At 35.6% G+C, this 16,229-nt stretch overlaps 1 protein-coding gene across 1 annotated transcript in view; it reads left to right on the top strand.

Moving 5' to 3' along the window:
* Positions 1-16,229, top strand: part of LOC132144921 (cysteine-rich motor neuron 1 protein-like) — a 44,227-nt gene that overhangs the window by 7,889 nt on the left and 20,109 nt on the right. The window contains exons 2-3 of the mRNA XM_059555506.1: positions 2,191-2,352; positions 3,996-4,157. Of these exons, the coding sequence (XP_059411489.1) occupies positions 2,191-2,352; positions 3,996-4,157 (324 nt within the window). The remainder of the gene's footprint in view (positions 1-2,190; positions 2,353-3,995; positions 4,158-16,229) is intronic.

Below are 16,229 nucleotides of genomic sequence, written 5' to 3'. Positions count from 1 at the left end.
CTATAGCGTCGCAACAGTGCATGTCCAAAAGCATGGCATTGCCCCCAAAAAAATATAGCGTCGCAACAGTGCATGTCCAAAAGCATGGCATTGCCCCCAAAAAACTATAGCGTCGCAACAGTGCATGTCCAAAAGCATGGCATTGCCCCCAAAATACTATAGCGTCGCCACGGTGCATGTCCAAAAGTATGGCATTGCCACCAAAATACTATAGTATTGCTGTGGTACATGTCCAAAAACATGCTATTCCTATAGTACCTTGTTCGAAAATTCTCATTTTGTTACAGTGAGGTTTATAATGTCCAAATTGTCAAACAATCCCAAATTATACTTTAGATAGCAGTACAGTTTCATTAGAGACTAAGAATGTCTAAGACTGTGTTTACTGTACTAGCCAGAACAGTTGAGTTTGGGCCTCATATTAAAAGATAAAAATAAACATATTACACCTCAATTGTTTCTCTTAGACTACAGTGAGGTCAGTGGGAGAGTTGAGTTCATTTCCACATCTACTCTCACTGTAGGTCTGTTTTTATTTCTCCTCAGGATTTTTTGAGTAGAAACACATCTCTGTTGCGTTTCCTGAACCGTTTTCTTCTGCTTCGTGATCGTTTCTGAGCCAAGCCCCAGGAGAGCATCATGGGGGACCATAGGAGCTCCTGAAGCTGCTTTGTCTTTGTTTATTCACATGTGGCCGGCTGGGGGGTCTACAGCCAGAACCTGCGGGAGCCGGAGGGGTTCTGGGTCTGACGTGGATACTCTAGACTTATTTAACACACATGCGAATGGCAGAGGGAAAACACAGAGATTCATGTGAAGGACATGGAGAACTCCAGGAGAGCTCCCGAGAAACCTGAGACAGTGAAAGTCAGAGAGACTGGAGCTGTTTCTAGTGTAGGACAGTTCTGTTACTCTGAGGTTTCTCTTTCAGGCCTTGTTTACGTTTCAAGAGTCCGTTTTGTCTCAGATGTTCTCAATGGGATTTTTTTCTCATTGGGGTTTTATCGTCAGAATAGATTATTTTACAAAACGTGGTTATTATGATTAACTGAAGCTAAAATTAAAACCATAAAAATTGTTACTTGAAACTAAATAATTATTAAACATTTTTTACCTATTTTACCTCAACTTTTTTATTTTGTTTAACTTGAAGTACCAAAATAACAACAACAAAAAAACTATACAGACATACAAACGCTGAATAAAATTACTAAAACTAAAATTCAAGTAAAAACAGAAAAATGTAAAAATCCTAATTGAAAATATTAACAAACTATAACCGTACTAAAATAACACTGTTAGTTTTTAGTTTTATTTATATATGATTTTAGTATTTCTTAATATTTTGCTTATTAATATTTTGCTTTTTTTTTTTTGTTTAAGTTTTAGTAATATTTTTGTGCTTTTATAGAATTATTTCTATTTAGCTTTAATTTCATTTAAAAATAATTATTTTATTTCAGTTTAATTTTAAAAATATTAGCACTTCAACTTAAATATATTTTATTTTAAATAGTTGCCATGATAACATTTCTCGTTTTGGTTAAGTTTAACTTGAAGTACTAAAAATAACTAAAACTAAATAAATAAATAACTAAAACCAATAAATAAATATTTAAATAAATGACAAAAACACACAATTAAATTACTTAAAATGTAACCAAAATGTAAAAAAATATGAATGTTACTACATGTATAGTTTACTAAGGTTTTATTTGTGTACTATGATAGTATGTATTAATATTTTTAAATTGATGATTTCAGTTTCAGTAAAATGATTTGCTTTTTTAAAATAACTTCTATTTAGCTTTACGTAATTTTTTATTGCAGTTTAGTTGTTGTTATTTTAGTACTTCAACTTTTTTATATTATTTTATCATATTTTATTTCAGTTATTTGCCAAGGCAATATTTGACCTACATCAGAGGAGAAACATGTGAAGCTTTTTAATGAAGGTAAATCTGAGAACAACAGGCAAAAGTCTCCGCTTTCTCCTCATCTCACTGCTGTCTAAAAAGAAACAATTGAGACATTAAAGAGATCTTTCAAGGAACAATGTTAAAGCGTCTCTGTTTGGCACCATTCTGTGTAACCAAAGCAAACAAATCTCAGCGACAGCCGAGACTGAGACCAAACATCCCTGACTGATGAGTCTGTGTTACCATGGTAACGCTGTCTTCTTCTCCGCAGTGGTACCCGACGCGATGGATGCAGGCGATGAGGGCGAGAGCTGTCCGCTGGTGAGCGGCTGTGAAAGTGTGGACGGACAGTGTGTGTGTGAATCCAAACACTCCTGCATCAAGACCTACAGCTTTCCCAACAGAGACGCATGCGTGCATGCTGGGAAAACAGGTGCGTACAGTATGTCACCCTCAAAATAACAGGCTTCCATGGGTCCTTTGTGGATTTGATCAAATTTAAGGCCATAACAAGTCTTAAATAGTATAACTAAAGTTAAAATAAAATAAAAATATTATGCATTTACATAATTATATATTTTCTACCAATATATATGTATATATATATTTGGATATTTTTGAAAAGATAAAAAAAAGACATTTATTTTTAAAAAAGCATTTAAAAATGAATTTTGACCTCCATACATTTTTATCAGAGAAAATATATTCACACTTTTGAAGAAAAACTTTATTTGTTGTCTGCAACACATATAACACACTTTTTATAAAAATAAATTATGAAGTCTAAATGTAGGCTTTTTAAATATATTTTGGTATATGAAGGTTGAAACTAAATATATATATATATGTATATATATATATAAAGCCTTATAGGTTAATTTGAGGTGAAAAAACAGCATTGTGATATTTTAATTTTCAAATAGATATGGTTCAGTTAAATAAATGTGAATGCTGCACATTTCAGAGTAAAAACATGGCGTTTTTGTGTGTTTTTAGAGCAGTTTTCAGTCAGTGAATCTTGCACATTTATGTCTAATTGCTTATGATGCACCTTTGATGAATTAACAATGTTTACTCTATGGTTTTTATGTTATAATATGCTTTAGATGGTTGTAAGATGCATATTTAATGTGTCTCTTTTTTTTATTGAGTAACTTGAGTAGAAAAGCATAAACATTTCAAAATAAGAGTCTTACTGTATTTCAGGTTTGTTAATGATTAAAAGTGATTAAAATGTTTTTTTTGTTTGTTTGTTTGTTTGTTTTGTTTTTGGTGGCTGGTATTATTGGTATTTTGGTTCCCATATTTGTCTATTTTTGAATGAGCAGTCAAATTGTTACACAAAAAAACTTATCTGGCATTTAAATCAATATATACTCTGAACCTAAGAAGATTATTTAACACATTGAACATATAGATTTAATTAGTATTGGCACAATCGTCTTTTTATTGCCTTTCTTTTCATTGCATTCAGATTGGAACACGTCCCAAAATATACATGTGTGCAGCTCTTCTGAGACATGTTTCATGCATGATATATCGTTACATAAACCATCATGTCACATCGTTTATGTTCAGCATAAAGTTATTTGAACCTACATTAATTTAAATGAATTGAACCAGATATGTGCCCAAGTTTACATGAAGTCATGATTTATATGTTAGGGGAAGTCGTGGCCTAATGGTTAGAGAGTCGGACTCCCAATCGAAAGGTTGTGAGTTCGAGTCCCGGGCCGGCAGGAATTGTGGGTGGGGGGAGTGCATGTACAGTTCTCTCTCCACCTTCAATACCACAACTTAGGTGCCCTTGAGCTAGGCATCGAACCCCCAACTGCTCCCCGGGCGCCGCAGCATAAATGGCTGCCCACTGCTCCGGGTGTGTGCTCACAGTGTGTGTGTGTGTGTGTTCACTGCTCTGTGTGTGTGCATTTCGGATGGGTTAAATGCAGAGCACAAATTCTGAGTATGGGTCACCATACTTGGCTGAATGTCACTTCACTTTCATATGCTGCATTAATCATGGTCTGTTAATCATCCCTAGCCTGTGTGTGATCTGTACCTCTCTGTGTTTCTCAGGTTCTCGCCGTCACGATCACAGGCACAAGTTTGTGGGTCCCGTGAACCCGGCGTGTGTGTTTTCAGGCTGTAATCTGACGGCCGAGGGCTGTGTTTGTTCGTCTCAGAGCTGCGATGATCACTTCACGTACGCCAACCGCAGTCAGTGCCAGCGAGCCGCAGGTAACACAGTGTTTCCAGCACATTCACACTAAAACACATCTGATGTACAGAGGAGATCAAAATTAGAGAACAGCCTACAATTTCCTACATTTAAAGGTCATTGCTTGGTTCTTTTTTTAAATAATCCTAACAGGAGCATATTTCATTAAATTAATTGTATTCTGCAGCACTGTATAAAAAACTTAAATGAGAACACTTACAGATAGCTCTCAGTTATTGGTGTTAATCTGGCACCTGGTGCTAATTTCCTTAATTATTTTACAAACCCTGCTTCACTGGCAACATTCCTCTAACTTTCACTGAGATTGAAAGATGGCGGGTCACTCTTAGGTGACTGAAACCCTGTGACAGGAGGCGGTCCAGATGAAGCCTTTCAGAAACTGCTCAATCCAAATCTGTGATTTCTAGAATATTGCAGCTGGAGAATCACTCCAATTCATTCAAGTCCCCTAAAAATATTGGTCATCCACGTAAGACAAATGCATGAGAAGTCGGGATATTATAAAGGCTCTCATTAGGGAATGGGTTCAGCACTGCAGCTAGGATTGCTCATCAGTTCAGCACTGATCAGGGTCTGGATCTGTCTCGGCATGTTTAAGAGTGATGGTTTGAGGGTTGTCTTTCTGCAGCAGGAGTTGTGTCTCTTATACAGATACATGGCAGGTGAATGCAAATATTCATCTGAACCTCCTTCAGCAACATGTGGTTCCTTCCCTGCGTTCATCTCCTTATCAGCCTGCAATTTTCATGCAAGACAAAGCTCCCATCACACTGCAAAATGGTTAAAGCAGTTTCTTCAAAACACAAACACTGAAATAACGAAATGGCCAGCCCAGATTCCTGATCTAAACCTGACTGAAAATCTCTAGAAAATCCTTGGTGACAAAGTTCTGTCTAAGAAAGCCACAACATTCAATAGAAGAGACTGAAGAAGAGTGGAGTGAGATCACAGTTGCTCAGTGTGAATCAAAGCTGTAATCATTTGGAGATAAGGCTAGGTAGATCTGGGTATCATCAGCATAGCTGTGATAGGCAGTTTGGTTCTTTCTCATTATTTGACTTAGTGGGAGCATATACAGGCTAAACAAGAGCGGTGTTAGAATCGAGCCTTGTGGGACTCCGCATGTTATGGACGTCCACTTATATTTATGCTCTCCTAGACTCACATAGTAACCTCTCCCTTCGAAGTATGACCCATACCATCCCAGAAAGCCAGACCCAGTTTTCCAGTCTCTGTAGAAGTTTGTTATGATATGAGAATTTATGATTTAGAAGAATTTAAGCGAATTTCATTATTTATCTTAATGGGCACTGTCTCTGTGCTGTGATATGTTCGAAAACCAGATTGAAAATGGTCCAGGTATCCATTTGAGTTAAAGTATTTGTTCAGCTGATTTAAATCTACCTTTTCTATAATTTGGCCTATAAAAGGAAGATTTGACATTGCTCAAAATGGTGTTATCAAGATTGCTCTTTTTCATGAGGGGCTCAACAACTGCAGTTTTCAAGGAGTCTGAAAAGTCCCAGAAAGAAGTGAGGTGTTTAAGAGATCTGTTTCTAAACAGATTAGCACACTTTTGAAAAAAGATGTGGGAAGTGTGTCAAGATAGCAGGTTGATGATTTTAGGTGCTGCACTATTTCTCCCAAAATTTCATGATCAATTGCTTCAAAAACAGACGTTATATATTTTTGATATTGCGGCCAAATCTATCTGACCTCTGAATAACTTGAGGATTTGCCAATCGCCTTCCTGATATTAATGATCTTCTTCGGAAAAAAAGGGAAGCAAACTCATTGCATTTGCTGTCGGGGAGCATTTCACTGGGAATCACAGCAAAAAGACAACAAGTGTTGTTTAAGTTACTGTTTATAAAGTTTTTGAAGAACCTCGGTCTAGCTGTGGCTAGTTTCACATTAAAAGCATGAAGGCTGTCTTTATAGATGCTATAGTGAATTCCAAGTTTATGATAATATATTTTTATTTTAAATGTTTTGATTTTTGTTATTTTGATTAGTTAAAAAATGTCTATGTGTTTTATTACTGTTTACTGTTTACTGTTTTATAATTTTTAGTGATTTTAGAACGTGAAGCCACAGTAAATTAAAATATGAAATGTTTCTGATTGTAGCTTAATTAAAATAATATTTTAGATTTTATTTTCAGTTAATTTTTTTTATTTTGAGTAACAACACAAGCATAAACCTGATGAACTGGAATATGTACTGGAAAAATAGTTTATTCTGATTATGAAAAGTCTCAGATAACATTTAAAAAGGGATTAAATATGCTACTATATTAATAACTAAAAGCATCACAAAATCAGACGGATTATTTAATAAACAATAAACAAACAAATATAAATTGCAGAAGATGGATCTTTGAATTATGTTCAGGTTATTTGCAAAACAACAAATTTTATTATGGATAATTGTAATTTTATGTCGCTGTTGCCACTATTTTACATTTACATTTATTCATTTAGCAGATGCTTTTATCCAAAGTGACTTACAGATGAGGACAGTGGAAGCAATCAAAAACAACAAAAAGAGCAATGATATATAAGTGCTATAACAAGTCTCAGTTAGGTTAACACAGAACACGTAGCATGAGATTTTAAATAATATAATAAATAAAAAGAAAACAGATAGAATAAAAAAAGAATAGAGCAAGCTAGTGTTAGAGTTCTTTATACACACGATTGCATAATAAATGAAAAGAAAATAGAATACAAAAAGAATAGAAAGGTAGTTAGATTTTTTTGTTAAGAACAGAATTAGAATAGTGAGTGTTAAAGTTAGAGGGTCAAATAAAGATGGAAGAGATGTGTTTTAAGCCGATTCTTGAAGATGGCTAAGGACTCAGCTGCTCGGATTGAGTTGGGGAGGTCATTCCACCAGGAGGAACATTTAATTTAAAAGTCCGTAAAAGTGACTTTGTGCTTCTTTGGGATGGCACAATCAAGCGACATTCACTTGCAGAATGCAAGCTTCTAGAGGCACATAAGTCTGAAGTAACAAATTTAGGTAAATGGCTGCAGAGCCAGTGGTAGTTTTGTAGGCAAACATCAATGCCTTGAATTTTATGCGAGCAGCTATTGGAAGCCAGTGCAAATTGATAAACAGAGGTGTGACGTGTATTCTTTTTGGCTCATTAAAAATTAATCTTGCTGCCGCGTTCTGAATTAATTGTAAAGGTTTGATAGAATTGGCTGGAAGACCTGCCAAGAGGGCATTGCAATAGTCCAGCCTGGACAGAACAAGAGCTTGAACAAGGAGTTGTGCAGCATGTTCTGGAAGAAAGGGCTTGATCTTCTTGATGTTGAATAAAGCAAATCTGCAGGATCGGACAGTTTTAGCAATGTGGTCTGAGAAAGTCAGCTGATCATCAATCATAACTCCAAGGCTTCTAGCTGTTTTTGAAGGAGTTATGATTCATATGGTTCAACTGTATGGTGAAACTGTGATGATACAATGGGTTTGCTGGAATCACAAGCAGTTCTGTCTTGGCAAGGTTGAGTTGAAGGTGATGGTCCATCATCCAGGAATAAATGTCTGTTAGACAAGCTGAGATGCGAATAGCTACCGTCAGATCATCAGGATGGAATGAGAGGTAGAGTTGAGTGTCATCAGCATAGCAGTGATATGAAAAGCCATGTTTCTGAATGACATAACCTAATGATGACATGTAGAGAAGAGAAGAGAAGTGGTCCAAGAACTGAGCCCTGAGGCACCCCAGTAGTTAGATGTTGTGACTATTTTATAGTAGCAAAAAGCCACTGTGGGTCATTGTACCTGATGTAAACTTTTACCATGGTAAAATCATTATAATCTTAATCCATCTAATAATCCTTCTCACCCAGACATACACTACCAATTAAACATTTATGATTAAAACAAAATGTATTAAATAAATACTTTTAATGATCAAGGATGCATTAAATTGATGAAAAGTGACAGTAAATGCATTCAGAATGTAACCGAAGATTTCTATTTCTAATAAATGCTGTTCTTTTGAACTTTCTATTCATCTGTGAATCCTTAAAATCAAAATGTATCAAGGCTTCCACAAAAATATTGTGCAGCATAATTGTTTTGAACATTGATAATAATCAGAAATGTTTCTTGAGCAGTAAATCATCATATTTTCATGATTTCTGAAGATCATGTGACACTGAAGACTGGAGGAATGATGCTGAAAATACAGCGGAGCATCACAGAAATAAATTACACTTTAACACAGATTCACACAGAAAACAGCCGTTTTAAACTATAATAATTTCTCACATTTTTGCCGTATTTTTGTTTCAATGAAAGTAGGCTTAGTATGCAGAAGAGACTTGAGACAGATCTGCGACTCATACAGTAAAGTGGGTTTCTCAGCGTTCTTCTCCTTGTGTTCAGTGACGCCCCTTCAGCAGCCAAACACTGAGCGCCGCTTGTGTGTGATTACTCAAGCACACATCTGTTGATCATTAGCTTGTTTGCGCGACTGTCCGAGTGGGATGTGAGTGTCTGTTTGTTATCAACGCTCAAGTGTGTAGCTTATATAACAGACTCATCCCTGAAAACCAGGTTTCAGCCACCTACTGCGCACATGTGATCAGGTATCTGGTTTTCCCCTCGACTAAAGTAGATTTGCACATGTTCTCAGTCAGACATGCCCCATAGAGCATATCTGGACAAATAAATAAATAGAAATAAATAAATTATATAAACATATACATATAAAAACATTTCAGATATATTTGAAAATATACAGAAAATCTATTTTTTTTTTACATTTCTAAACATATGTTTTAAAAATATACTTTTTATAAGCATTTAAAATATATATTTTTCCCTCCATATATTTCGGTTTGAAACTATGTTTATGTAAATATATTTTCTACCAATATATTTTTTGTATTTGAAAAACATAATTATGTATTTTTCAAGCATTTAAAGTATTTAATATATATAAATATATATATATAATTTCTTTTCTTTTTTTTTTAAGCCTCTTTATGAATATAATTTAAAGACATTTGTTGTGGTGGACAGGTTAATTGTTGAAAAAGTCTCTTTAGTAGTCAATATTTAGTTTTTTTCTCTCTATAAGTCCATAGAATTTGCGAGGACTACAAAACATTTACGAGAGAACAAAAAAAGCATTGAAAAAGAATAAAGCATTGTATTATAATTTGCATTCCCCCTATAAACTTTGCATCATCACACACAGAACTCAAAGGCTTTTCAAGCAATCGCTAAGTTTTGTGAAACATTTGTAAAAGAATGCAACGCTTCTCAAAGAAACACAAAACTTTCGTGGGAGAACCGAAAAGCATTGTTATATACAGTAATTTCATACTGCTTGACCATCATGTCCTTTTAGTTGGCCATGTTTGGATGATCGATCCCTTTAAAAGTCATTTGTTTTATTAAATAAAATGAGTTCAGTTCAGGTCACTGAAAACTTAGCTTTTTCATATCTCATCTGACTCACTCGTGGAACTACAAAATGGCATTTGCAACCTATTTGTTTCTCTTTCACTCCAATGCTGTGCTGAAGTCGCTGGAGCTCGGCTCATTGTTTCTCTTCACATGAAATATACTGAAAATCGATGTTAAACCAGAGGGCTTACCCCCAAAAAAAGCCACACATGGGCGGTGGGACTGAGCTGGCTTTGTTCTGCGCTGACTAGCATCCAAAGTCAGTCTCTGAACAGAGTGTGCATTGTACGCTTTTTCCATGAGTAAACCCTGCTTGTCAACACAGCCTCCTCTGCCTGCGAGCGCGCACGACGGAGGAAGACTGCCGCCCTTGTGCCCTTGGTGCAAAGAAAAACACGTTCACAAAGAGCCGCTTCACTTTCATGAAAGAGTGTCTGAGATCTCAGATATATGCATTGTTTACAAAGGGCCCTTCTGCGCTTATAAAACCAATTTCCGCTTACTCTGGAGGGTGTGTGTGTGTGTGTGTGCTGCACAGACGTGATGTTAGTGTTGCTAGGCACTTTATACTATTACACCATTCTGCCTGTGACACATTTGAACCTTTTTCACAACCAAATATATCACCTTAAATGAAGCCTTTGTGCTTTTGTGTGCCGAACGCGAGAGAAGACTTTTCCCATCGCTAGCGAATAGCTAATTATCCCCAACCGAGGATGTAAATAATGGCATATGCATTAGCCGCTGAATGTGTGCACATTGTTGTGATTGGGCTTTGGAGACGGAAGGATTGCTTTGACCTCTGAGGCATAAATATGAACATGCACACAATGATGCGTTACATAATGCCATTAATGGAGTTTGCAGATGCAAAGATATTCTAATGGCAATAAACTATTGCTTACTGATTCTGCTTTAACATCTTTACAGAGGCGATTTGTATTGCTCAGAAGTTGCTCTTTTAAACCTCATGAGATTTAATGTTCTTGGTGGTTGTTTCATTGACGGATCAACTTTGTCTCAGACGTTTCTGACCCTAAAAACAAACCCTAGACATCATCCAGTAAAATGAATATGGAGAGCAACTAAGATCGTTTGATGAGAAACGATTGAGTTCATATTGAGACTTTTTATCGAAGGCTTTGGTTTCTGAGAACTCTTTGAGATGTAGTTGAGATTTCTTCTGAAATTCTAGAGGAAATGTGTGAGATTATTGGAGTTTTTTCTTGGGAGAAACATCTGAGAAAGTCTCATTTTGCTCTCCATTTAATCTCATACATTAAAATTTCTTCGGAGAAATAAATACAGACCCAAATTAATCTTGCCAACTCTGAGCACGCTTTGAGACATTATTGAGATCACTTCTGAAACTCTGTGTGTTAGATTATTGGGGTCTTTCTTATTATTGGGGTCTATTTAGAGACTCCGAATATTGTAACTGAGGAAAATTTGCTCTTATTTCAATGACAGAAACACTCTGAATTAATTTCTGTCCTTCAGAGAACATTGTGGTATTTTTATGATGATAGCCTCTGGAAAACCTCAGTATTCCCATAGCACATGGTGATAACGTGGTACTTTGATATATTATGGTACAGTATGATTGGTATATTTACATAGCATGGTATTTACATGGTACTTCATAGGATGCTTTATGGCAGCGTACCAGAAACCACATTATTACTGTAGGACTTGTGTAAGAGCCTTAATAGATTCATTCAGCTACAGGACAGAGATGAATTCAGAGCCTTTCTGCCGTTAACGTGAGTGTAATTTTCCTCCGTGACAATATTAAGAGAGGAAGTTGATCAATGTGAGCTTTGTGTGGAGCTGAGCTAAAGCAAACACCGCAGTACAGATACTGTATTTATTCAGCAGTTTCTGCGGCTCGATCGCAGCCTCCACATTTCCTATGAGCCGCATACACACTGGCTCTATTCTCCGCCTCGATTGGGCTTTAAATCACTTAATTAGCTGTCTATGTGACCCAGAAACCTCTTTGGGACCATCCCATTGTACGATTGTCGTCTTGTAAATAGTTATGTGGGATTATCCAGGATTCAGACGGCGAGATTTGATGCAATGTCATAATTTCATGCTGTTTTATTTTTTCCCCCAGCTGTAGATGGATGAGTCTCTGCTTAAATACGGGTTTAGCTTGTAAACAAATGTTTCTGAGGCTTTTATTAGGGGCGTTCACTCCACTCGAGAGGCCTTGTGTTCAAAAACAACTAGACTGATTAGAAAGAAACGTGCTTGAGAAGATTATCAAAAGTTGAACCTGATGTGTGTCTTATTGCAGTGCAACAAGCAATAATTAGAAAGTTCAGACAATAATAACAGAAATGCATAAAAAAAATTCAGCTGATTTGCAATAAAGGCCTAATATTACCTTTAAAAAACCATCAATAGAAACATTCATTTACAGATTTTTTTTATAAAATAAGAATAAGATTTTTCATATATATATATATATATAAACAAAGGTTTGAATTGACAAAACTTATTATTTATTAGAGAACAGTAAACCTATAAAAGAAATAATATGAAAATTTAAATTAAACATGCAGAATATAGACATTTTATATTATTTTGCTGGCTTGGGAATAATAATAATAATAATAATAATAATAATAATAATAATATTTTTATATTACGTTCCTTTCTTGGGAATAATACTAATATTAATGTATTAATATCATAATAAAAATATATTATTTATTTTCCTATTTGACACTGTAAAGCTGCTTTGACACAACCAGCATTGTATAAATCGCTATACATAAGAACAATAATTATTGTTATTATTATTATTATTATATATTTTTGTATTGTTGCTGTGCATTCAAGACATTTAAAGCATGAACAGAAAAGTGAATATCATTGTTTATATTCATCCATTATACTCTTTTTTTTTTTTTTTTTTTTTTACAAGAACTGTTGAGCTCATGATGCATCATTGATTCGTGATCCTAAGCAGTAGATTTGTGCAGCTGTCATTGCATTTGTCCCATAGCTGTGTTTGTCCTGCACGTCTGATTCCCCACAGCTGGTGTGTTTTATTTCCACAACATCCTGAAGTAAACCTTGTTTTGATGCCAGTAGTAGCTGCTGCTCCTGTAATAGCAGCACAACAGAGAAACTCAATCTCTCACTCTTCTTTTCCTGAACGACGGCCAAAATACACCCTGGAGAATCACAGCGTATCAGAGCATCATATTCCCGACCGCACACAATGAGGGAATTACAAACACAATGCAGTCAATGAGGAGAGTGTTCACGAGAGGCTGAATGAATGAATGAATGAATGAACGAGCCAATGAATAAATTGCATGGATTAGTGATCAGATGAATAGAATTGTTCAGTGTTTCCCACAGGATTTTGAGAGACTAATGTGGGAGACTAATGGCCGCGAAAGAATATTTTGTATTTTTAAAGTTAAATGCATCAATCTTGTGCACTTTGAGAGCAAATTTAACAGCTTCAACCACTTTTCAGTGATAAAATTGAAAGGAGTAAAAAAAAAAAAACTACTTTACTTTTTGTAAAAGTTTTTTACAAAATAAAAAACTTTTATTTTGGAAGGAACCTGCAGGGAGACCTTTAATTTTGGTCAACGATTCTCCTTACAATTCCAGTGATATTCTGTAATCTTTGTGCAGCACAACAGACAATATCTACTTATTTATTTAAATTTAAATAGCATTTTGTGACTTGGTAAATGCACTAAGCCATAATCAGATTTCGATTTTGGTTCAATTGACGGATGCTTTGACAAAACGCCATGGTGGAGATCTTGAGTGCAAGAATATTTTAGGTTCATTTTGAAACCAAAGTCTAGATAATTAATGGGAAACGCTGATGTTTATGGGTTTACACGGAGACGTGTGTTTCGGAAGGTGTAAAACTGTCATTGAGTGAGAGTTGATGACAGGATGAACATCTTCCAGACCTGCAACACGAGCGTCCTTGCTCTCGCTCCGTCTCTGAACAGTGAATTCACAAAACTTTGCATTCCCCTAAAAAAAGTTTACATTCTTTCTTCCCAAAATTCCTTCCCAAGATTTTGCATTGCCCCTAAAAAAAGTTTGTTCTCAAAAGTTTTACAATACAAAACCCTTTACAATAGTTCACAAAACTTTGCACTCCTCTAAAAAAAAAGTTTACATTCCTTCACAAAAAAATGTCCACAAAAAAGTTTACCATTGTTCACAAAACGTTGTGTTCCCCTAAAAAGTTAGTTCTTATGCAAAAAAGTTTGCATTCCCCTTTAAATTAGTTCGCAAAATTTTGCGTTCCCCTAAATAAGTTCATTCGCAAAATGTTGTTTTCCCGAGAAAAAAACCTTTTGCATTCCCCTAAAATGTTTCTGTGCTTTCACAAAACGTTGGCTTCCTCTTTACATTAGTTCACAAAACGTTGCGTTCTTTCACAATACATTTGCATACCTCTTTATGTTTTTTCATATGTTTGTTCCCCATTGTTAGTTCACAAACTTTGTTCTCTCATAATAATTATGCATACCACATTACATTTGTTCGCAAAACTTTTTTTCACTCACAATTCTTTTCTTTTCCCTTTTACGTTTGTACACAATACTTTGTTTGCTCTCAAAACTCACAACTTCTTTCCCCATTTACGTTTGTTAGTAAAACTTTTTATTTGCTTGCAATACTTTTGTTTCCTCAAAAAAGTTTTTTGCGTTTGTTCAAATAACTTTGTGTTCGCTCACAAAACTTTTGCATTCCCTCAAAAAAATGTCTGTTCATTCGCAAAACTTTGGCATTCTCCTTTATGTAATTTAACAAAACTTGCTTCCAATTTTTTTTGTACCACTTTACATTTGTTCGCAAAACTTTACGTTCACTCACAAAACTTTTGCATTCCCCCAAAAACATTTACAATACTTCTACATTCCTATGTTTTTTTGCAAAACTTTATTCACATGCATTACTTTTGCGTTCCCCTTTACACTTGTTCACACAATTTTGCATTTGCTCCCAATACTTTTGTATTTCCCAGAGTAACTTTGTGTTTGACTGCTTTCTTCAGTCTGCAAACATTTTAGTTTTGCAGAGAAACTTTGCATTCACTCACAAAATTTTGTGATGGAAATACTAGGAAATACTATGATAGGAAAACTATGTTTTGATGCTTTTGCTTGTGAATGCACCGTTTATTTGTGTGACTCAATTCTCGTGAAAGAATGCAAATGTTTTACGAATAAATGCAAAGTTTCTCTGGGAACGTGGAAGTTTTGTGAGTGAATGCAAAAGCATTAAAGTATAATTTGTCCTCTCATCTCATGTTTAATCCATCATCAGTTGCCCTTAGGTGCTCCGAAGTGATTGTTGGGTGTCAGACGTGTTATTTGGCACAGCATCATGGCTGGTCTGGACATGCTGATAATTACATGAAACAGATTCTCCTGTGAGAGCTGGACAGACAGGAAGTGATGAGGTGTGAAAAGGGGGCGGGGTCAGTGAGACAGGGCCTCTGTGTTTACTCTTTGTAGGCGTCAAATATTCCATGTTTTACCAACAATCCAAATTCCAGTGTCGCCTGTTGGCCCTGCGCTAAATGTGTGCTGCCTCCTGGAACTAATGGACTTAAACAGAAGCGCAGCAGGCAGAGAAAAAAAACTGCTTACGCATCAGTCAGAAGGGTTCAACAAGTCACTGATGGGAATGTGTGTGTGTCTTGAGTCAGTGTGTGAGGATGATAGAGTGTGTGTTACAGAGAATGAGTTTTTGTGTAATTTTATACATAATATAATTAAAATTAAACTGTGACTTTCAAGCAAGAAAAATTTAATAAATATGTAAAATAATTCAGTTAAATATATAATATTTATTCTATATTAGATTTGTAAAAATGAATTATATTAAAATTAAAATTAAATGTATGCATTTAGCAGACGCTTTTATCCAAAGCGACTTACATTGCATTGAGGCTAACAACTTCTCCTAACAATATGTATAATTAAAAAATATATATTTATATATTATCAAATATTAATGGATATTTCTCTGGTCGTGAAAATTGAATCAGGCCAGTCTGGGTATATTCTGTATAAATATAAAGTAAATATATTTTCCTTTAATTTCATAGATTGGTACTTGACTTGCAATTGCAAACCCTTAAATATATAAATTGTTTAAAAAAAAAAATACTGGAAAAGAACACATGAATACTATGGTGTCCAAAAAGCCATGAAAATACCATGGTACCGTGTTCAGAAACCGGAGTAATGTGATGTTGAGCTGCTGTGTGTCTTTGTGTCTGGGTCCGCTGCTGTTCCTGAGTGCAGGGGTTTATGGGTCTTTAATGAGCCGTACAGGAGCTATTGTTCATATTGTTGATGTGTCGAGGGCTCTGGAGACACTGGGGGTTTCCGGCTCTGACCGGAGGGTCGTCTCTGGTTTTCTTTGACCTCACATGTGTAAGTGTGCATTTGTGCGTGAGTGAACGTCGATCACATGGCTTCACACGCCACATCTGAGAATCACAGCTCACCGGAGATGTGGGCTTGATGGGATCCGAGACGCCCCAGAAGTGCTGAGCTCAGCGATATCCAGCGCAGTCGTGTGTGATTGCTGGGTTTATGTAGATTTAGTTTAATGAAAGTTTAAAACCGCCC

This window comes from Carassius carassius, chromosome 8, assembly GCF_963082965.1.
Source record: "Carassius carassius chromosome 8, fCarCar2.1, whole genome shotgun sequence".
In the NCBI taxonomy this organism is placed as follows: Eukaryota; Metazoa; Chordata; class Actinopteri; order Cypriniformes; family Cyprinidae; genus Carassius; species Carassius carassius.
The sequence above is the reverse complement of the archived record's forward strand: the minus strand, read 5'-3'. Positions and strand labels throughout refer to the sequence as shown.